This window comes from Ochotona curzoniae, unplaced genomic scaffold, assembly GCF_017591425.1.
Source record: "Ochotona curzoniae isolate NIBS_2020 unplaced genomic scaffold, NIBS_Ocur_1.0 contig_3520, whole genome shotgun sequence".
NCBI classification, from domain to species: Eukaryota; Metazoa; Chordata; class Mammalia; order Lagomorpha; family Ochotonidae; genus Ochotona; species Ochotona curzoniae.
Window position 1 is genome coordinate 11,575,258 of NW_024465894.1, and position 22,413 is coordinate 11,597,670.

The window sequence follows — 22,413 nt, forward strand, 5'->3', positions numbered from 1 at the left end:
AGAGCCACATTTGATTTTCTGTTAATTTCCAGATAGATAGATAGATGATGATAGATTTGAGAGGTATAGAGATGGAAAGAAAGCTTCTATTATTGGTTTAGCTTTTAAATGTCTACAATGACCACAGCTAGGCTAGGCTAAAGCTGGAACCAGGAACACAAGCTGTGAATAGCAGGAACCCAATTACTTAAGATGTCTCTGCTGCTTCCCACAGTCTGTTAGCAGGAAACCAGACTGAAGAGCCAGAGTTGAGAATAAAATCCAGACACTATAACATGGGGTGTGAGCATTCTACCTTATAGGCTAAATGCCTTCCCATAAAATCTTATATAATTTTTTAATTTTCCTTGAAAAGACAGATTTACAGAGAGAAGGAGACACAGAAATAAAGATATTCCATCTGTTAATTAAACTCCCCAAATGGCAACAAATGCCAAAGCTTTCTCTGAATCTCCCTAGGTACAGGTACAGGATCCTTAGGCTTTAGGCCATCTTCTGCTGCTTTCCCAAACTACAAGCAGGGAGCTGGATGGGAAATGGAGCAGCTGGGACATGAACTGGAGCCCATATGGGATCCTGGCACTTGCAATGTGAGCATTTAGTCACTGAGTCATCGCATTGGACCCTGCCCATACTATTTTACAGGTAGGTAACAGGAACATAGTCCTAGAGTATATTTAATAAAATTATCTTAAAGAAAACTAGAAAGCCAGAAAACTCCTACAGTATTAAATATGGAATCCAATTTTAACCTTTCCACAAAAAAAAAAAAAACATGTGTTTTCTCCAAAGCTTTGGAAAAAAAAGAGCAATTATTTCTGCATTGTGACAAAGACTCAGGGAGTATAATTTGGGTCATGACCCTAATAGCCATAACCCAAATTATGCAAGGTCACAGAGGTGCATCCAATCATACATGTAGACTGAACACCCTGAGCAAGGACTAGTAAAGTTCAGGTGGAGACTGCTTGGCCCCACTGCCTGTGAAGACATGCTGTCGATGACTGCCCAGCAAATGCCATCTCACCCCACTGCCGGGAGTGAGCAGAAATGGAAATCGGTGGAGACAGCTGAAAGCAGGGAACAGCTCAGCTGCAACCCCCTGCAAACTTCCTGATCCCTGCAATCTTTGTTACCATAGCTGCAGTAACACTCACCCCTTCCCTGGCTTTGCAAGGCCCTCCTGGGGAGCTCACCCTGGAAAGTGCCATGATCTAGGGGAGCATCCAGAGCAACAGAGACCACGGTGGGGTGTGACCTGAATACATCCAGCAGCTTCTTCATTCCATCTGCCCTGGAGACAAGGGACTCCAGGAGCTGGGTGACACCTCCTGGATATCGCAGAGCAAGCAGATGCAGACATGTTGGCTCAGAATGAGACGTTGAGAGTTGAGAGCTGGAACCTGAAAGGCCATGGGTTTAGGGCTGCCTTCTCACAGAGGCCCTGTTGCTGATTGGCTCTTGTCTTCCCCTGAGGGTCCCCTGTCCCAGTTGTCATCATCTTTGCTGCATGAAGCCTGAGTGGGGAACACTCACTCTCACAGACAGTCTCACAGGCCTTTTATTAGAAGGTGTAATACAGGGGCACTCTGCTGCACCACAAGGGGCTCCCTGGGAAAATGCCTTCTTTCTCCAAAGTCGAGTGTTTCCTCGGGCATCTACTTAGTCTGGGATCTCTGGTTTGATGTAATTCACACTCCCACTGGCTGTACAGTGCGCTACCTGTACACCTGCAGATGGCAGTCTATGGGGTAGCTCAGGAAGAACTTCCATCAGGCCTTGCAGGCACCTCAGTCTATTGCTGCCGAAACACGCAGTAACAGAGGAGCAATAGGAAGATGAGGAGGGCGATGGATGAAAACAGCAAAACGGTCAGCATGGTGGTGGGGCTGCAACGCCTGCAGGTCTCTGGTGTTCAGCAGCTGACTTCCGGCTTAGACTCAGGTGCCACCCTCCCCTGTGGGAATCTGTGCAGCCAGCCACTCAGGTGGGGCCTGAGGCCATAGGGATCTCTTCCACCACTATGATGTCACAGATTCCCAGGTAGCAGAACACTGTCCGCCCAGTGCCAACCCAGCCCAGTGGTAATGCAATCACTAGGTTGCAGGTAGGACTTGGGGCATAGTGGGGAATGCAGCCACCTGCAGTGCCAGCATCCCACATGGATGCCTGTTCCAGTATGAGCTGCTCCACTTCCCATCCAGCTCACCTTTAATACATCTGGGGAAGCAATGGAGGATGGTTCCTGCACCCACATGTGGGCCCTGGAAGAAATGGAGGCTCCTGCCTTCAAATCGGCTCAGCTCTGGCTGTTGCAGCCATTTGGGAAGTGGACCAGTAGATGGAAAATCTTTCTATGTCTCTCTCTTTGTCAATGTAATTCTGTCTTTCAAATAAATAGATACTTTTTAAAAAAGATTTATTTATGTTTATTACAAAGTCAAATATACTGAGAGGAGGAGAGACAGAGAGGAAGATCTTCCATCTGATGATTCATTCACTCCCCAAGTGACCGCAACAGTGGTTACTTCGCCGATCCGAAGCCTGGAACCAGGAACCTCTTCCAGGTCTCCCACGCAGGTACAGGGTCCCAAAGCTTTGGGCCGTCCTCGACTGCTTTCTCAGGCCACTGGTTGGGAAGTGGAGCTGCTGGGACTAGAACCGGTGCCCATATGGGATCCTGACGCGTTCAAGGCGAGGACTTTAGCAGCTAGGTCATGCCGCTGGGCCCCAATAAATACATTTTTAAAGGAAATCTTCAGTCACCAAAAATGGAAAACCCGGTTTCCATTCGACTATTTAAAATGCTGTCCCATGCATAACTCACACTTTCTCGGATCATCATCTGTGGGTAAGACTTCTCTCTTCTCCCTCAGCTGGGGCCAAGCGCGTGGAAAGCTGCCGTCTCCTGGGAAGACACAGGCCTTTCCTACTGGGGTTTTCTGTCCACTCAGTCCCCAAACCTCCAAAAGATCAAAACGGTACCAAGAAGCTGGAGGGGAGGGTTCTCTATCGTGGGGACTGTTGCAAGAAGCCCAGGCTCTGTTACAAAAGAAAAAAAGAAGAAAAAAAAAAAAAAAGAAAGGAAAGAAAATTGTTCGAAAAACAGATAGAGGGAGAGCCCTCTTTCATTTGGCTTGCTTCTCAAAAGGCTGCAATGGCCGGGGCTGAGGCTGAAGCCAGGAAAGCCTGGAAATCCATCCTGATCTATCTTGTGGGTTGCAGGAAAGGATACTTGGAAAATTCCATAGTACTTTGACGTGAATCCTAGCCTGGCAATCAGAAATTAAGCTCCTCCAGGCCAGGGGGAGCTGCAGGGAAGCTGGCGCGAGTTGCTATCCGCGGAAGTGCCGCTCTGGGCCGCAGCTTGCGCTTTCAGCTGTACTTCCGCTCGCGCTGGGCCGCGTTAGTGCTTTCTGGGCAGGTGGAGTACCTCCATCACAGTTGCTCGCCATCTCCCGGAATCCGCGGACATCGGGCATGCACCTGCGCTGTGCTCCCCCGCGTCCGTCGCGGACGGTGAAGGGACGCTGAGGTGAGCACTGTGGGTGACTTGGCGCGTCTCTGTCGTCTCGGGTAACCAGTGGGGCGCGCGGGTCTGCCTGTTGGAGTGAGCGTCCAGGCCGGGCCGTGGCCCGTGTGACCCTCGTGGATGACTGAAAACTTCCTAGGGAGAGGTGGTGGGGCGAGCATGACTGAGCGCCCGAGCAGGCAGGAACCCCTGACGTCTGCACAGCAGCTAGGGCGCGCCTTCCAGAAACCAAGGAGTGGGGCAGTAGCTTACGCCACTGCTGGTCGTGGGTTTTCCTTCAGATAGCTCTGAGTGAAAGCAAGTGGGAGAAATCCCCATTTTGCAAGCTGGATGAGTTCCCAGGGCATGGGATGAGCAGTGTGGATCGTGTCCTGTCGTTAATGCTTCGTCCCCTTGCTTTTCCAAAGGGACCTCAGAATTCCAGCTATCTGCCACGTGGGTCCATCACACCTACATCCGCCCTGCCGATCCCTTCCCTGAGCGAGACGACTCCTCACCAGAATGGAAGGCTGTCGGAGACGACAACAACCCCCTCAGACAGTGAATATGACTGTACTTCTCACTCTCATTGCAACTGTAAGTTTGACCCAGGTAACGCCGAACCCACATTGGCCATACAGATGGGAATTGAGACGATGGGCGGATGGCACAGTTGTAACCGCCTTCAAGGGGCCCCTGGGAGGAGAGCCTCCTCACTGTATAATCACCTTATGTTCCCTCGTCACCGGCTCGCCCTGTGAGTGTGCACCCCAGCGTGTGTTGAGGAACGCTGCAGATTTCTACATGTGTCCAGCTCAGGGACCTTCTTACTGTAACCGACCTGACCACCACTATTGTGGATATTGGGGTTGCGAAAGGGTGGCAACTGCCTGGCAGCCGCTCCAGGTGGATGCTGACATAGCTGTTGGCTGGTGGCCCCCAGGATGTACAGCGTTGGAGGGCGGCCGATATCCGGCACGAGGAAAGGGAAAACCCTGTCCCGCGAAACCACATGTGACTTGTGTAGACTTGTGTGGACGCATAAGGATAAATATAACCAATCCAAAGGACCCAAAATGGGATTATGGAAAATCATGGGGAATGCTTTATTATGAGGAAGGGACAGACCAGGGAGGCGGAATCATAATCCAAAGGTACCTGGAAAAAGACTCGCCCACTCCCATGGGCCCAGATCGGGTGTTAGCTCCCGCTTCTGGACAAAAATCGACTCAAGCTACGCTGAGTGTCTACCCAGAACTACTGACGCTGCTGATACTGACCGTGAGCCGGGAGGGTTAGATCTTGTATTCCTCCAGCAAGGAGGCTTATGCACAGACTGGGAGAAGGATGCTGTTGCCAAGTTGATTGTTCAGGAGTAGCAAGGAATCGCTAGCAAAGGTACTGGAAGGTCTAGCCAAAAGGAGGTGAGAGTGAGAACAGGCAGAGGGGTGGTTTGAATCTTGGTTTAACACATCCCTCTGGCTTACTACCTAAATTTCCACCTTAATGGATACTAATGTTAACCTTTCGGCCTTGCATCATTAGTAGATTACTTACTTTTATTAAGGAATGCGTTAGTACAGTACAATTGGTGGTTCTGAGATCCCGATTCTGTCCTTGTTCTGAGGCTTATTTGGATATGGAGATCCAGGAGCCATGATTGGCTCCCAGAGTTACTAGCAAGAGGAGGGAATGAGAGACCTTGGAATTCCAACCGTCTGCTTCGCCTAATCTGAAGCTGCACAAGTTTTGTTTTTGGAAATTGCAGCGAGGTCCCCTAGTTGCCTCATAGAGATGAGAATTGTTTGCTTTACAACATGCCATCTGGGCTTCACCAGCCAATTTGCGCTATTTGAAACTTGCTTGCTTTGCCAATAGAAACCTGCCAGCTTGCGCTTTTTGAATGATTAGTCAATCATGAGTGTAGCTGTGTAGTTTTAAAAGTTAAACAATCATAAGTCTCAACCCAGAGCCACTGCCACAGTGACGTTTGAGGCCCAAGCTTGGACTTGAATAAATGGCCCTTGTGCGCTTACATCGATGTCAGACTCCTGGTGATTGATATGGGGAACTCAAGATCTGAGCATAAGAGCAGCAGATGTGACTCAGAAGAGATCTGGGCACAGCCTTCTCTGCCTAGGCCTGGAGGCTCTACGGCTCACTGTTGGACTACCATGCGAGTTCCATATCAGACAGTAACTGCTACAACCCGTGTCCACATGCTGCTGAGCTACCCAGGGTGACGCAGGTAAGTGCTGCGCAAGAGTACCTTGCAGGCAGGCGTCACTGCCAGGGATGACACCAGCAGAGGGGGCTGCTGGGAGAGGTCTACTGCAGCAGGTGGGGGCTGGCTTTGGTGACTGCATGAAGCTGAGGTCCGGTCTTGGCTAAGTCCCCTGCCTTCCTTGAGCTGTGTGTGCCTTTGCTGCAAAGTGGGGAGCCTGCAGGAGCTCTGAGGTCAGGGCCCTGGCTGTGTCCCTGTATGAGGCCAGGGTGCACAGACTTAGATTGCCTCAGGACTTGAGGGGACAGTGACTGGCTGAGGCGGTGGGTTTAGCAGTGTTTGCTCTTTGGTGGATTTAATCTGGTGGATGTAAGAGGCACAAATGGAGTTTTTCTAAAAAGTTAATTTGAAATGTTTTGACATACTTCTTATTTTGAAAGGCAGGTGGAGAGAGGAGGTGTCCTGTTGGCTGGTTTACTCCCCCGTAGTGGTGCAATGGCCAGGAGCGGACCAAGCTGAAGGCAGGAGCTGGGGAGTCAGAGCAGGCCTGCCATGGGCTGCCAGGGATCCAGTGCTGGAGCCGTCACCTGATGCCTGCCAGGAGGACACACATTCCCAGGAAGCTGGAGGACTGCAACCCAGGTGCTCTGATGTGGAGTGTGGGAGTCCATGGTGAGACGTCTGTGGGGACAGTGGAGCATGCTGGGCCCTGGGCTTGTGGGTGAACAGTCAGTACCTGCTGACTGTGGCCTCTGTCCCTGTGTCTGTTTGTGCCCCTGTATTCGAAAGTGATCGTGGGCTGCCCGTGCCCTGGTCATTGATAGTGCAGGGAGAGCAGCTGTGGAAAGCGCTTCCCCGTGTTTGGAGGGTCCAGTGCCGTCCCTTGCAAACCCTGCAGCTTTCCCACACCTGTCCCTCAGCACCTTGTCAGTGCTTGCTGGCAGCTGGCCTAGGGGTTCTCTCTGCGGGGCTCGCTGCTGGACCTGTGCGGTTATGACCAAGTGTGGGGTGGGACCCAAATTTTTGTGGGTCCCTGTCTCAAGAATGTGTGCCACAGTCGTGCCCCATGGCAGTTGTTGGTTTAGTATGCTATGCCCTGGAGGGCAGTGTTTGGCTGACTCCATGGAGCGTGTGCAGCAGACCGCAGGTTCAGCCCTTCAGGAACAAGTGAAAGCAGAAACTGGAAGGAAGAAGAGGCATGGTTTTGAGGGCCGGGGCCCAGCACAGTGGGCATGTGGGAGTATGTGGGGGCAAGGTGGTGTGTGGGGCTGGTGAGCACCCACTATTCCCCCAGTGGTGCTCTGAGCTCTGCCAGTGTTAAATTTGATGGATTTGAAGGCAGAGCAGTGGAAAGACCTTCTATCTGTTCTGTTTCCCCAGTGACCCCAATAGGCAGGGCTGAGCCTGGCTGAGGCCAGGAGTCAGTGACAGTGCTTTGTCATTTGATCAAGGCCTGTGTCCTATTTGTTGTTGATGCAGGGAAGCCATGATTTCCCTTGGGCCTTTTTGTCGCTTTCAGATTATGTGGCCCTAGGGCCTGTGGCAGTGCCTTGGCCTCCCAGGCCCTTGCTTCTCACAGTGGTTTTCTGTGGATCAAGGAGATGGTTTGCTGAAGGTGCCGGAAGCAGTGCCACGTGAGCTGATCGCATGCTGCCTTCACATCCCTTGCAGGAGTGTCGTGTGCCTGCTGCTGCGGGTGTGCAGATGTGATGTCCTCGGGAAAAGTGTGGCTTGTTAAGTCCAGGTAAGTGGCTCTTGTCTGGTGCACCAGTTCTGTGCAAGCTGTGAGGGGAGGGGTGTGTAGGTGTGTAGGCCAGGAGAAGTGAGAGCAAAGCTGAAGGGTGCTTGCTTTGTCCTCAGCTTGGTGTGCTAGCCTGCAGGGTAGATCTGGGTTCTGTGGTGTCCTCAAGGGACTGCTGCACAGAGGGGCATTGAGAGCTTGGTCCGGAGTTTGCAGACCTCTGCATTTGTCTCCTGTCACCTGCTGATTGGTGTCCTGTGAGTGACGTTTGGAGTGCTGCATAATTGTTTAATTGGTGCCACTCAGAACTTGCCTTTCTTTACTTGTGAATTATATGGATCTCCTTTTTGGGTAGCAGGCATCCAAGGATTTGGGGAGTAATGAGTTGTGTTCCCAGATGCATTAGCCACATTATGCCAAGGGTGATCTAATCTGCTGTGTTCTGTCTGGCTAAGTTTGCCTTCCCTTCCTGTCGTAGGGGGGTGGTGAGTGTCTCCCCGCAGATCCCAAGCAGTTTCTGTGATCCCTGGCTATGCAGCAGGGCAGTAATTTCTGTGCTATTCTGTCCCCGGTCAGTGCCAGAAGGCTGGCTATGGCTTCCCTTCTCTTCCTCGCTGTGGCTGTTTGTGCCCCTGTATTCGAAAGTGATCGTGGGCTGCCCGTGCCCTGGTCATTGATAGTGCAGGGAGAGCAGCTGTGGAAAGCGCTTCCCCGTGTTTGGAGGGTCCAGTGCCGTCCCTTGCAAACCCTGCAGCTTTCCCACATCTCTTCGCCTGGCTTTGTTTTCTTGCTGGCAGCTGCCCCGATTGCCGCAGGTTCCTTGGAAACTCACGGGACAGTGTCATCCCAGGGTTTCTACTGGGAACTGTCCCTGCTTCTCTGTGACATTACTCTCCTTGTATCTTTCCTGTGCTGGGAGGGGTGTATTTGCTCAGCAGGGTGAAGTAGAGACCTGCTAGGGGCCTATGGGCTTGTCTCAGGCCACCCCAGGTGTCCAGACTCACAGCATTTCCCATTTTCTTTTCCCAATGAAAGCTGTTTCTCTGAGGATTAGGCTTATTGTGACCTCATCTGTGGCTTGTGGAGAATTCTTGTCCACTGGAGTGGGGGGTTCTATGGCCATAGGTCATGATGATAGGCGCTTGTGCAGCCACTGAGGTGGACAAAGTAAAGTACAGTAGGGTGTTCTGCTAGCTGCTGTGTCAAGTGCTGCGTGTTCACTTTCAGGCGAATCTAAGGTCAGTGACTGGGCACGAGTCTGCATCACTGTGCCAGGCAGCTACACCATGGGTGCTGAGGTGAGTCTTGGGTTGTTCTCCCAGTATTTTCTTCTGTTTCTCATGTAATCCTATGTATGTTCTCTGAAGTTTGGCTGACGATGGGAAGGGAAGCATAAGGTACTTGGCAGCCTGTGAGGTCCCTGTTGTGCCCTCTGTGGGGCAGTCTCGGGCAGCTCAGTCAAGCAGCAACTTACAGGAATTTGTAGTTGGGTCCTGAGAGTTCCCTGTGGCAGTTTCTGGACACTGGTGTGTTAGCAGTGTCCTGGGATAAGTGTGGATTCAGGTACCACAGGACCCACCTTTAAACATGGATGGCTGTAACCTGCTTTAGACCTTCAACACTTGATATATTGCATGTGTGTTTCTGTGTACATGCATGTGGCCAGATGTGGCAGCTGCAAGTGCTGTGCTCCTGCATCCGGAAAGTGATCAAGGCTGCCTGTGCCTTGGTCATTGGTAGTGCAGGGAAAGGAATGTGAAAGACATTCCCCGTGTTTGGGGGGGGACTCCCATCCCCTCCAAACCCTAGAGCTTTCCCACACACTCGCCCTTCTTCCACTAGGCCTTTGCTGGTCCCTGTGTGCTATGGTTAACTCCTCAGCTGGTAGGGGTACATACTGTGTTCTGTGCATTTCATGCTGGAATTTATCTCTGTGCTGACATAACTCCCAGTAGCATTGAAGGCAGGGAAATCCAGGAGAAACCACACAGAACGAACGTTTTAGAGTAGTCGGAGGTCATCCTAGGCATGGCTTGGGTGTTACTCCCTGATAAAGTGGACTACCCTGGACCGTACCTATAAAAGTCATTAGCTGTTTCTAATGACTGCACAAGCCTTATAGGTGGACTTAATTGCCCAGGGGCAGCTCCACAATGAGTTACTTTGTGTTCTCAGCTTCTCCAAGTCTTGGGACCATTTGAGTTTATTCAGCATGCTTAAGATTGTCTGAACCCGGGCCCGGCGCGGTGGCCCAGCAACTAAAGTCTTTGCCTTGAATGCTCTGGGAACCCATATAGGTGCTGGTTCTAATCCCGGCAGCCCCACTTCCCATCCAGCTTCCTGTTGTGAGCTGGGAAAGCAGTCATAGATGACAATTCCCAGCTCTCAGTCCAGTGTTCTTTGCTTATACGGTTTGAAGTACATCAGAGTGTCAGTAAGTATTGTAAAGCATGAGTTCCATTTTTTGAGAGTGGAGGGGAGCCCAGTGGTTGTGAGATCTCCTGTGACTGGCATGCTTGGTGTCCCTGCTGCTGTGCCCTTTCCTGAGTGACATAGTGTGCATTGCTTTTCTTGAGAATGTTGATCAAGACACAGAGAAGGAAAGCCAGGAGAGGCTGTCTGGGAAGGGGAGCTCTGTAACTGAACCTTGAGAAATGCTTGTGTTTTGCATGCATTAGCAGCTCAAGCATTGCCTTAGTGTGTCAGCTCAAGCTTGGGCCTGGTTGGCTGGGGCCTTCCCAGTGATGTCAGCGGGGATGGAGTGTAGGAGTCAGTGGGTAAAGTCTTGTCTTCTTTCTAACCCTTCCAGGTGTCAGCCTTGGAGCCATACTGTTGGAGGAAGTCCCTGGCTGTGGAGTCTGTGTCCTTGGGGTGCCCAAATTTCTGATTTCACTATGGTGAATTGATGCCAAGTGCTGGGACCCCATAGCCTGTGGCTAAGCCAGTTCACATTGATGCAGGTGGAAACCCCAAAGGATTAGTCTTTCACTGGTCCTTTGTTTTACATCTCTTGGTGGTGTTTGTGGATAACTGAGGGACAGATGAACAGAGGCCAACACAAGAAATATCACCAGAGTTGCTACTTGCTGCCGGCTCAGTGCTGCCTGAAACTGTTGTTTGCATGAGAATCGTCTCCAGACCTAGAGCAAGAGATTCCTGGGCCAGATCATGGGTTCACTCAGGCTCTTCCTGTTGGGTACACACACTGCGACTTAGAAAGGGAAATGGGACATTGATTTGTGTGTTTCAGGACTGGGACGTGAACAGTTGCTACTTGGTTTATGTTTATGGCAAAGAGAGTGTGTCCCTCAGCTGGGAGCCCAGAACACAACTCAAGTCACCCATGTGGGTGGCAGGAAGCTAACTGCTTAAGCCATCACCACTGCATCCCAGGGACTCGTTAGCGGGAAACTGGAACCAACAACCAGAGCCTGGGATCCAAACCAGGCAGTGTTGCAGAACCCCGGAACTCAAAATCTGCTCACAGGATCCCAGGAGGTGCTTGCAAGGCATGAAGCAAGAGCTGGGCAACCACTGCCCAACTCCCAGGCTAGCTCCAGGGAGAGGGGGTGAAGGTTCTTCAAAATGAAGTTGGGGTTCAGAAGTATGCATTCAACTCCAACGTAGGTTTTTTGTTTTTACTTTTGTTGTTGTTGTTACTGTCCTTAATGACACTGCAATAAAGTCGCAGGGTTGATGTTTTTGTAAATTGAGACTTGGTTGCCAACCTGGAATGTGAAAAGCCTTTGTCACTGTTTTCTCAGAGCATGAGGAAAAAGCACGAGTGCCTCTCTCACTTGAGGGAAGATTTCCAGCTGTCTGTTAACCATTCATTGCATTATGCAAATCAAATTAAAATTTTTTTTTCTAAATTTTTACTAAAAATTCACCAATACCCCAGAAGTAGAGTGATACCATTTCTAATAAAATCTCTCTTGGGCCACCTATTGCATCTATGGTGCACAAGGCCAACCCTCCCAACAATTGTGATGGAATATTTTTGTTTGTGTTTTTAAAAATTTATTTTTATTGGAAAATCAGTTTTACAGAGGAGAGACAGAAAGATCTTCCATCTACTGGTTCACTCCCCAAGTTGGCTGCAACGGCTGGAACTGAGCCAATCCAAAGCCTGGCGCCAGGAGCTTGTTCTGAGTCTCCCACATGGGTGTAGGGTCCTAAGGCTTTGAGCCATCCTCTACTGCTTTCCCAGGCCACAAGCAGGGAGTTGAATGGGAAGTGGAGCAGCTGGGACACAAATTGCTGCTCATAAGGGACCCTGGTGCGTGCAAGGCAAAGTCTTTAGCTACTAGGTTTTGTGGCATATACTCTGTTCTTGGTGAGCTGTTGTTTTAGACCAGCGGCTGGATTATATGGTATGGTGGTCCAGAGGTCAAATCAGGCCCACTGCACATTTGTAAAAAGTTTTATTGGAGCACAGCCATGCTCAACTCATTTATTGCCTAATGGCTGTTTGTTACTGCCATAGCAAGAGGTGAGTCTACATGGACCTAAAATATGTACCATCTTGTCCTTTATAGAAAAGCCATCTGGGCTTGTGGTTTTGACTGTAAGCTTGAGGAAGGCAGAGACAATGTGTTTCCCCGTTCTCTCTTTGAGCCCATGCAACTGCCTCAGCATCATGCCCAGAGACAAATCAGTAGAGGAAGATAAGGGTAGTGCCATCTAGAGACTGGTCTTGCTCCATCAATATTACCTACTCGCTGGCAAGATGAGCCTTTGCACGCATTTCCGTCTGGGTCTTGTTCCCTTGACCATGATATCAAATTATTTGTACGACTAGGCTGTTCTATGTGTTTAATGTTGAATAGGATGGGCTGCGTGGGGATTGACCAGTGCTCACACAATTTCCTTCGTGGAAGTTGATTCTAGAGGCAGATGAGGCCTGAACCAAGCTGAGCTCAGGTACAAAGAGAATGCAGGGATATGGAAAGGAGAAGGAGGACAACAATGTGGAAGGTGTCCCATGGTCGTCAGGTCTGTCTTCTGTTGTCATTAGTTCTTTGTTGACCTTGTCCATGGGAGAAGAGGCGGATTGGCCTCAGCCGGCAAGGTCAGAGGCAGGTCCGGCTTAGTATCATCCATGCCTGTGGCCTAATCAATGTTGGCTGCTAAGAGCAAGAAGTTCTAGAGAGAAGGTAAAAAGAAGAGACAACAATCATTTGCTGACCCATGCAGGAGCTCCTGTGAGAGGATCCTTGACCTGGAGAGTCTGATTCTCCCTGGAGCAGAAACCCAATTCTGCAGAAACCAAGCCTTTTCCCTTGCAGGCACTTAGCCTATCAGCTGCCAGCCCCAGGAATTCATCTGAATTCTCCGAGCTACTGATACCCACACATGTCACTTTTTCTCTAATATGTTATTCTTGTGGGAGAACTGAGGCACCCTTGGGTGCTGCCTGGGTCTACTCCCCTCACAATAGATTGAGGACATTGTATGGGGTTACCTTGGGGTAAGAATACACTGTGGACAGGGAGGGTATTGGCAAACGAGAACTCCAGGATTTACATCAGGAAGTCTATTCTTACTGTCTCTGCCCTCTGGCCCCAGCTGAGTTCCTTCCTCTGTCCATTTTTCTCCAAGATCATCCCTTGCTGCTGTGGGTGGGAGGGCTGGCCAGGGACCCACTGCTGAAGATTCTAAGTTTGTTTGTGGCCACATCATTCCAGAAGTAGGACATCTCCTCTGGCCCTCTGCACCCCCACCTGCAGTGAAGGCAATTGCCTCTCAAATGCCCAAACAAGGTATCTGAATGGAGTGACTAAGCTTTGAGCTATTTTATGTAGAGCCCCCTTTCCCATGCTGCAGATGGGAGTTGGGCTCCCCCTAGGATCCGCCAGTCCCTGAGGCAGCCTTCCAGCAGGTCTTAGATCCCCTCCTTCAGACCCCACTTCTCACTGACCTTGTGAATTTGCAACTCCAGACTGCTAATGAAGGTGTTGTTTGGAAGAGGGAGAGAGAAGCCCTCCTGAAGTTTTGCTGGAAGGTAAATGGTAGAAAAAGGTGAGCTGGACAAAGAAGTTAGGAGGTGTGGCTCTGGTTTAGGAAATGCAGGCGCCTTCAGCAGACCCACCTGGACAGCTTATCCTGTTAGTCCAGCAAGGGATCATGGCTCCCTCATCATCTAGCAGGCAGTGTTTCTATCCAGGGCATATCACTAAGGACCATTACCTATCTGCCCTGCTTTCTATTTTCCAGAGAACTTCTGCTGTTATTATGTCTTGGTCATAAAAGGTAGGTAGATGGAGCTGGCAGTGGTATGGGTTAAGCCACTGCCTACAATGCTGACATCTCATATGGGTGCCAGTTCAAGTCGTGGCTGCTCCACTTCCCATCTAGTTCCTTGCTGATGTGCCTGGGAAAGCAGTGGAAGATGGCCCAAGTGTTGTGGGTTCCTGTACCCATGTGGGAGACCCGGATGAAGCTTTTAGCTAGTGGCTTCTGCCTGACTTGGCTCTAGCTGTTGTGGCCATTTGGGGAGTGAACTAACAACACATGGATGATAATCTCTCTTTCTATCCCCCTCGCAGGTGACTCTTCCTTCCAAATAAGTAAATATAAAACAAAAGCAAAACAAATGGTGAGACCAGCTGGAGAGGACCCTGGAGGGCAGGAGGCCTGTTGACTCTCAGGCAGCCACTGTTGCAAATATTCTTCAACCAAGGTCACTCAGTAAAGTCATCTCACCCGACCATACACCTGGGTGCCAAGTGCAGGTGGTACTACCTGGAATGGTCCTACTCCATTGGTCTGGCTCCATTACTGTTGAGATTCAGCGTAGTCCTCACCTCCAGCTTCACCTCCAACTTCAGGGTCTCCTCCCCCTCCTCCCAGCTCTCTGGTTGATAACTCTCATGGCATTTATCACACTGATATCACTGCCTTCTCCACAAGGTGTGAACTCCCCAGGGCAGGGCTCAGGGATTATCATACTCCCAGGTGCCAAAGAACAGAGGCTGCCCCTTGTCCGGTGAACGAATGGATGAATGAGTAAATGCATGGTGGGTCTTGCAGCAAGGAGGGAGAATAGGCTTCCTTGCAGGTCAGCCAGGGGCAGCTCTTACCATTGAGAAAGGGTAATACGACCTTGAATACGAAGTGGTTGATGATAACTTCTATCAGCTTCACCTGGTGTGCAGAAACAAGTCATGAATTCAAGTGAGAGTCAAGGGAGGAGCATCTGTCTCCACTCTGGAAACATCTGTCCTATTGAAAATAGGTGTTGGCCATGACCATGGCCACTGCAGAAAAGCACATCCCCAGATCTCTGCTACTGTATTCTCAGAGCATGCAAACTCATTTGACAGTGCAACATGACCTGAACTGTCAGGAACCTGTTTAGTGGTTGTGTGACTATTTCAGCATGTTGTTAGCAAAATATTAGCATGCTTGATTACAGTATGCTTCCCCAGAACCTGTTGGAAGGGCTGAACTCTGCATTATTTCGCAGAAATTCTCATTTCTTAAACCCATCATTAATTCTCCAAGGGCTTAAGATAGAGCACTGTGCACTTGGGCCACTCCCATTCCAATAGTGAACATGTATTGCAGGCCTGCTACGTGAGAGACATTTTGTCAAAGTGTCTTACTTAATCAACTGGTAGATGCAATTGTTATTCCCGTTTTACAGCCAAAGTAACTGAGGCTCAGAAAGGTTATGTGACTTGTCCACCGTCACACAGCCAACAGGTGGCAGAGAAGGTATCTTACTCCACAGTTCATGCCTTTCACCCTGATACCCTCACGGTGACTTTCACCCTGGCTAAGTTTCAGATGTGGTTACCCATTTCCTGTGAGCCTGTGGGCAGTTTCTTAGACCTAATCATATTTCCTGAAACCCCGAAAACCCTGCCTGGGGAAGAGATCCAAGAGATGTTGCAAGAAAGTGACTCACATGGAAATAACTGACGCTGGAGTGCTTCAGCTCGAGCTTCAGGTTACTGTGTGGACAGAGAAACACAGGTCAGTGTTGTTACCCAGGGCACTGTGCAGTGCTGGTGGGCAGGGCCCATGGTCTAGGAGCCTGGTACCTAGGATCCACTCTGCAGTGGGTGACTTGTAAGTCTTGTGGCATTGATAGTGATGCATCATTGGTGTTGGTGAGACTTAAATAACTCACAGGAATTATAATAAATCAGGAGGACTACAAAGAATTGTATGTGCCCTCTATCCCTGATTATGTAATTTTTTTAAGGTTGGAAATGTGGAAATGAAAGCATAAATAGGACTATTAGGCTATTAGGCTTTTTCATTAGTGGGTATTTTGTTGGCTCTTACAGGTAATGGTAATACTTGCAATACATTGTTGTTATTTTAGAAATGAGCAACTGTGCAATGAGCATGTATGATTTTTGAAACGTAGAAGCATGCAATGAGCATAAAAAAGAGGCCCATTTCAATGGGGTCAGGGCATTCCATCGGCAGAAGCCTCTCACCCTGAGGCCAGGAAGTTCCTCTGAGGAGCCCCACTGCACACCTGCAGCTCAGCAGAGAGGACTTCCTGGTGGAGGCCAACCCCAAGAAGGTGCCATAGTCTCTGCTACCCAAAGCCCAGCTCATTGGATACACACCTGCTTTCTGACTTTGTATCTGAGCAGTGGCACAGGAGGGAGAGGCTGGGACACCTTTACCGTTATCCATGACCTTCCTTACTTTGTGATGTGTACAGTTAACTTTTTACCCTCTGAGATGTGAAATCCTTACAAGCACAGCTTTAGGCTCCATCCCCACCCCTACTAGGTAGTCCTGCTTAAATCTCTATTTGTAAAAATTTTGGCTTCTCCACTAATGCCTGAGAGGGGGGAGGTTAGCTGAGAGTCATAGGACCCCAAAGGCAACCTTTGTCTTTCTCAGCTTCCAGCTTTATCCCTGGGGTATGGTTAAGTCTCCTTGCCCAGAGAGCACTGGTGTAGGTAATTTCCTAGCTCCGAAGGTCCCTGGGGCCAGGGTCACCCCAGCTCTATCACTGGACCAGACTGGAGTCTCCAATGGCTATTGAGAAGTCCCCTTCCCACCCACATTCCTCCCCCAGGCCCTGGTCTCTTACCTTCCTGAGGCCACAGAACCAAAGATCCTGCCTGATCTCACACTGATGCTGGCAGAAATGTTGGCTTTCTGGGGTTGGAAAAAAAGCACATTAAGGCATCCTATTGGCTCCTGAGCCAAGGCACAAAGCTCCAGCTATGGACGCCTCAGATGTTATGGACATATGTACCCTGAGGGCAAAGAACAGCTGGCCAAGACTCTGGAAAGAGGGTCGGGCAGACAGGGCAGCTCCACAGCTGACAAAGAAAAGCGAGCTGAGGCTCCAACTGAAAACAGGAAACATTCAAACAGGGAGGAAACGTTCAGTCTGCAAGCACAATGGAAATTTGGAGAAGGCCACAAAGGGGCCTTCGTGGAATGCCTGAACCCTTGGAGAAGTTTAGGGAATGCCACCAATTGGCCCCTGTCTTTAAGAGTGAGGACTGTTTGATCAAACGGTGATTGTATTGGGTTCCTCATCTATAATGGTCAGCTGTTCTACTTGAGGGACTGCCATGGTGGCACAGTAAGCCAATCTTCTGCCTGCAGTGCTGCCATCCCTTGTAGGCACCGGTTCAAGTCCCAGATGCTCCATTTCTGATCCAGGCCCCTGCTAATGGCCTGGGAAAGCAGCAGAGGATGGTCCAAATCCTTGGACCCCTGCTGCTATGTGGGAGACCCAGAAGAAACTCCTGCCTCCCAGCTTTGGATCAGCACAGCTCTGGCCTTTGTGATCATTTGGAGAGTGAACCAGTGATGAACTCTTTCTCCCCATCTCTGTATGACTCCTTTAACTGAAATAAATAATTTGCAATAAATAAATTTCCCTCTCAATAATACTTTATCTGTGTCCTAAAATTTTTGATAATGTTGAAAATGTTCCCCACTGAAGACCTTTATGCTCAGTGAAATAAGCCAGTCCCAAAAGGACAAATGTATGTTCTCTCTAAGATATCTTAGAGAGCCAAGTGCCTCATGGGAGCAAATAGGCTTCAACACACATCACCTGTTCTGTCTGGGGACTCTGTGTTAGCAGAAAGGGACTTCCTTGCATGGTCAGCCAGCCTCTGGATGCCCTGGTCAGAATCGGACTCACCGCCCTAAGATGGAAGAGTGGCCTGTGGGCAGAGGAGTTGCTCTGGAGGGCAGAGATTCGAATGTCCATCACTGGCATGAAGGTCACGTTCCCGGGAGTGAACGTCAGTAATGGCTGTGATTCCGGTGATGCCTCAAACTCTACCTCCATATCAGGGAACAACCTGGCCAACTGGGAACACCCAGGAGAGCAAATATCACAGAATGGAAACAATTGTCTTTTCTAGAATTCATTTCTATGAGGTTAGCTGTCATGATCAGAGAAGGTAATTTGATGGAGTGTCTGGTGGGCAAGACACCCAGTGGACAAGTACAGATGGCAGTAGGTGGCCACCATATTGCCTCTGTGAGGGCTGGTGTGTGTGGACTGGTGGACTATTTGGGCTTGGTGTTGAAGTGTTTATCTTGAGAGAGAGGAGGCCCAGTGCTCCTCCATACTACCCCTTCCACTTATCAACCACGCTTCCACCTAAATGTCCCTATATAGGTAATGACTGGCTTAGCTGCAAATGGCATGTCCAAGCGACCCCTGCTGGCATCCTGGAATGGCTTTGGTGTGTTGGTTGAGTGCTTTCATCTCCCGTATGATTCCTCCAGAAATCCAGTGAGGCAGATAATAATGTCAACCTTGTCAGACAAATAAGGAAGCTGAGGTCTAGCAAGCTAATTCCAAAAATAAATAATAGCTGACCTTGGACTCAAACCCACAAGTCTCAACCCAGATCCTGTGTGTTTGCACTGCATACTCAGTTAATGATTGGCATTAGTAGAATGATTACTTCAACAGCTGTTATTTTTACCCATGGTTCCACCAGCGATTTGTCTACACACAATTCACTGACATGTAATATAATCTCTTGGTCAGGCCTAGGTCAACAGAATTACCCTATCTTCTGAAACAAGTGGGCAGTGCTCTTACCGATGGAAACAGTCCCCGAAGTAAGTTGGTTTGCAGGGAGATTGGGGATTCAGTGGGGACTTGCAACAGCAGCCGTAGAATGTTACTTGAGAGGCAGGAAACCATAGCAGTTAGGCTTGTAGAGTTTGAGATCAGACAGCTTGAGTTCAAGCTTTGCTTCCACCATTTTCTAGCTGACTGGCTTGTAAGGTTTGTTAAGTTCGTCACCTGTAAAGTGGGGATTATAACAGCATTTATCTTTTTTTTTTAAGATTCATTATTCATAGGTATTGGAAAGGAAAATTTACAGAGAGAAGGGGATACAGAGAGAAAGATCTTCCAGCTGCTGTTTCACTCCCTAAGTGGTCTCAATGGCTGGAGCTGAGCTGATCTGAAACCAGGAGCCAGGAACCTCCTCTGGGTCTCATGTGGGCAGCAGCACTTATCTTACAGGTTGTGTGTAGGTGAAATGACGTGCTTGTTGGGTAACATGCTAGGTGAGTGCCTGGCTCATAGGAAGTTTCATTAGAGCTGATTTACACATGCAAGCTCACACTAAGGAGAGAGAGCACAGTGTGATGGCTGAATGGCTAAATCCTCGCCTTGCACGCATTGGGATCCTATATGGGCGCTGGTTCATATCCTTGCTGCTCCACTTCCCATCCAGCTCCTGCTTGTGGCCTGGGAAAGCAGTTGAAGATGACACAGTCTTGGGACCCCTGCACCCACGTGGGAGACCCAGAAGACACTCTAGACTCCTGGCTTCGGACCGGCTCAGCTCCGGCCATAGCACTCACTTGGGGAGTGAATCAGTGGATGGAAGATCTTCCTCTCTCTCCCTTCCTCTATGTATATGTGACTTTGCAATAAAGATAAATCTTAATATATATATATATAGAGAGAGAGAGAGAGAGAGCGAGCGCAAGAGATGTTCTTATTTATCTGAAAAGCAGAGTGACAGAAGAACAATCTTCTGTACATTGATCTACTCTCCAAATGTGTGCAACAACCAGGATTGGGCCAGGCTGAAGCCAGGCTCCCGGAAATTCCATTCCGATCTCTGTCATGGGTGTTCAGGGCCCGGATACTTGGGTCATCATCTGCTGCCTTCTCAGCTGCAATAGCAGGAAACTGGAAGCCAAGTGGCCAGGACTTAGCCTGCTGTGCCACAACACCAGTCTCCACAATCTGGCACTTAATATACTTCTCCATATGGCTTTCCCCAAGCTCTCTCTTTTTTTTAAGCCATCACTCATGGAGCCCGTTGCCTATGCACTCATTATTTCCCGATCTTTTCCTAGGCAAACTTTTTCTATACCCATTTTGGATGGTACCTTAGCTATGTGTGTTCCTTTGCCTAGGCAACTCCACTCACAGCCTACCTTCCCTGAGCTCACCTTCCTCCAGATTCCCACACTTTTCCTGGGCTGCTCCTATAGCATTACTATGGCGGTTAACTGGGAATGTGTGCTGTTCAGGCTTCCCTTCAGGAGCCGCAAGGGCCAACATTGTGGATCAGCTAGTTAATCCTTTGCCTTGCAGTATCAGCATCCCATATGTGTGCTGGTTCATATCCCAGCTGCTCCACTTCCCGTACAATTCCCTGCTTGTAGCTTGGGAAAGCAGTGAATGATGGCTCAGATCCTTGGGCACTTGCACCTATGTGTGGAGACCCAGAAGAAGCTCCTGGATTCTGGTTTTGAATTGGTTCCACTCCAGCTGGTGTGGCCATTTGAGGAGTGATTCAGCAGATAGAAGCTCTCTCTCTGCAAATCTGACTTAAAAAAAATATATATATATATAATATTATAATATGTATTAAATAATATTCATTTAATTCTACTTATAATTTATTAAATTACATATATATATGAGCAGGTTTAAGGAAGGCTGATGACCCTTGCCTTCCTAAGTCCATATCCCCCCACCATTCATGCTGAGGCCACCTGGGGAGCATTGCAGGGGAGGGAGAGCTGGGGACTTGTTAGCTGCCAAGTGTCTTGGTGATCCATCCAGGTGACAGCCAGCATTCACTTAGCACAGTAGCATAAGCAGGAGCCAGGAGCTTCCTCTAGCCCTTCCATGTGGGTGTGGAGGTCCAAGACTTGGGGCATTCTCCACTGCTTTCCCAGGCACATTAGCAGGGAGCCAGATTGAAAGTAGAGCAGCTGGGACTCGAACCAGTGCCCATATAGAATGCTAGCACTGTAAACTATACTTTACCCACTAATCCACAGTCCTGGTTCCATAAAGGAATCTTTAATTCAATTTTCCATGAACTTTTCAGTATATCCTTTGATTTACTGTACTGTTTTTTCTATACATAAATACCAAGGATAAAGTTGAATTTGCAAATTAGGTCCAATAAGAAATTAACAGCAATAAATAATATTAAGGGGCCAGCACTGTGGTGAACAGTGATTTGCAATACCAGCATCTCATGTTGGAGTACCAAAGTCTTGGTCCCGGCTGCCTCACTTCTAATATGGCTTCCTGTTAATGTGTCTGGGAAAGCAGCAGGTGATCGTCCAATCACTTGGAATCCTGCCACTCCCATGGGCGAACATGGTGGAGTTCCTGGCTCCTGACTTCAGCCTGGCCTAGCCCTGGCTGTTGTGGCTAATTGGTAACTAACACTACTCTGTAATGAACATCTGGATGTGTCTTGAAGGAGTCAAGACAAACACTAATATTTTTAGACTGGTATTGATGATGGAGAGGAGGAAACGTGCAGATATGGGAAGACAACTGTGTTCGAGCCACATACACAAATGATAGCGAAACTGAGGCACAGTGTGACTTGAACCCATGTCTGACAGGCTCGAGTTTCTTCAGCTCTACAGCTCCCTTTGAAGTCCCTCCTGGGAGCCCCACCATCCGTTCCTCCTTACCTGGTTGTTTTGGATGATGATGCGTGTGCGCCCAGCCTTTTGGTAGACGTGGCTGGCTGTGTTGAAGATGTATTGAGAGATGGCGAAGTAGAGCATGTGGTCGTGTCGCTGGGGCAGCCTGATGGCTGGGGCAGCAAATGGGACTGGGGTGCGTTGTCTTAGGCTGAAGAATTCACCCTGGAGACAGAGCATGTATTAGCCACCCATAGTTCCTATTGGAGAGATGGTGGCAAGCCTAATCTCTGCCAGGAGGGAAGTCTCTTGGCCTGAGTGATGGTCAAGATGCTGGTTAACTTCCAGAATGCGGGCCCAAGGGTGCTGAAAGAGAGAAAAGGAGAGACACAGAGATCTTCCATCTGCTGGTTCACTCCTGAAATGGCTACAGTGGCTAGAGCTCAGCCAATCTGAGTTCAGGAGCCAGGAGCTTCTTCTGGATCTCACACGTGGGTGCAGGTGCCCAAGAACTTGGACCATCTTCTGTTGTTTTCCCAGGCCATAAGGAGGGAGCTGGATGGGAAGTGGAGCAGCAAGGGCATGAGCCAGCACACATATGGGATGCTGATACCACAGGTAGAGGCTCAACCTGCTAGGCCATGGCACCGGGTTCCCTCTAGGTCTTGACAGTTGCTCAAAATCCTGTTGGAGCATCACCTCTGTAGCGGCAGCCGTGTTCTGAACCTTCTGTGGTCCAGGGCCCAGGGAGAAAGTGGGAAAACATGGACATTTGTCCTTGACTGCTCAGGTTTGATCTTGGATCTTATTATCTCTGGGCCCTGGAGGAAAATCGGTGACTAGAAGGGAATGAGGCTGTTGGTACTTGCTCCTTAGAGCTGGTATGGGATATCAGTAAGTTACATTTGTATAAACTGAGAACTAGTGCAGGCTAAGGAATATGTACGTGCTCCTTAAAGACCAGTGCAGTTGCAGTTGAGGCGCTCCCACAACTGGCTCTGCCCACAGGGAAATCATGGAATTAACAGTGGGAGTGAAGAAATTTCCCTTGCCTAAGGC

General features: G+C 49.4%; 1 protein-coding gene, 2 long non-coding RNA genes and 3 other non-coding genes across 11 annotated transcripts; 5 read left to right on the forward strand and 1 right to left on the reverse strand.

The window, feature by feature from the left end:
- Nucleotides 1–3,416: 3,416 nt before the first annotated feature.
- On the forward strand, nt 3,417–4,939 carry LOC121157342. Its single transcript, XR_005884006.1, has 2 exons — nt 3,417–3,535; nt 3,949–4,939. It is a non-coding gene; the product is annotated as an uncharacterized LOC121157342 (long non-coding RNA).
- A 1,257-nt stretch (nt 4,940–6,196) lies between these two features.
- LOC121157341 lies at nt 6,197–11,207 on the forward strand. Of its 6 annotated transcripts, XR_005884003.1 has the most exons (5): nt 6,197–6,400; nt 6,876–6,882; nt 7,407–7,479; nt 8,704–8,774; nt 10,286–11,207. It is a non-coding gene; the product is annotated as an uncharacterized LOC121157341 (long non-coding RNA). The 6 variants fall into 6 exon arrangements; XR_005884001.1 differs by lacking the exon at nt 6,876–6,882 and having other exon boundaries at nt 6,197–6,407; nt 7,334–7,479; XR_005884002.1 differs by lacking the exon at nt 6,876–6,882 and having other exon boundaries at nt 6,197–6,407; nt 7,337–7,479.
- LOC121157538 lies at nt 6,510–6,643 on the forward strand. Its single transcript, XR_005884060.1, has one exon. It is a non-coding gene; the product is annotated as a small nucleolar RNA SNORA71 (small nucleolar RNA).
- Nucleotides 8,107–8,240, forward strand: LOC121157539. Its single transcript, XR_005884061.1, has one exon. It is a non-coding gene; the product is annotated as a small nucleolar RNA SNORA71 (small nucleolar RNA).
- On the forward strand, nt 9,167–9,297 carry LOC121157540. Its single transcript, XR_005884062.1, has one exon. It is a non-coding gene; the product is annotated as a small nucleolar RNA SNORA71 (small nucleolar RNA).
- Nucleotides 11,208–14,421: 3,214 nt separating the features above from the next.
- On the reverse strand, nt 14,422–21,477 carry LOC121157206 (lipopolysaccharide-binding protein-like). The gene is made up of 6 exons (XM_040981242.1): nt 21,403–21,477; nt 18,533–18,739; nt 17,615–17,785; nt 16,541–16,608; nt 15,389–15,434; nt 14,422–14,622 (listed from the first exon to the last, which is right to left on the reverse strand). Exons 2-6 carry the CDS (start codon nt 18,635–18,637, stop codon nt 14,422–14,424), a joined length of 591 nt encoding a protein of 196 aa, XP_040837176.1. The 5' UTR covers nt 18,638–18,739; nt 21,403–21,477.
- Nucleotides 21,478–22,413: the final 936 nt, after the last annotated feature.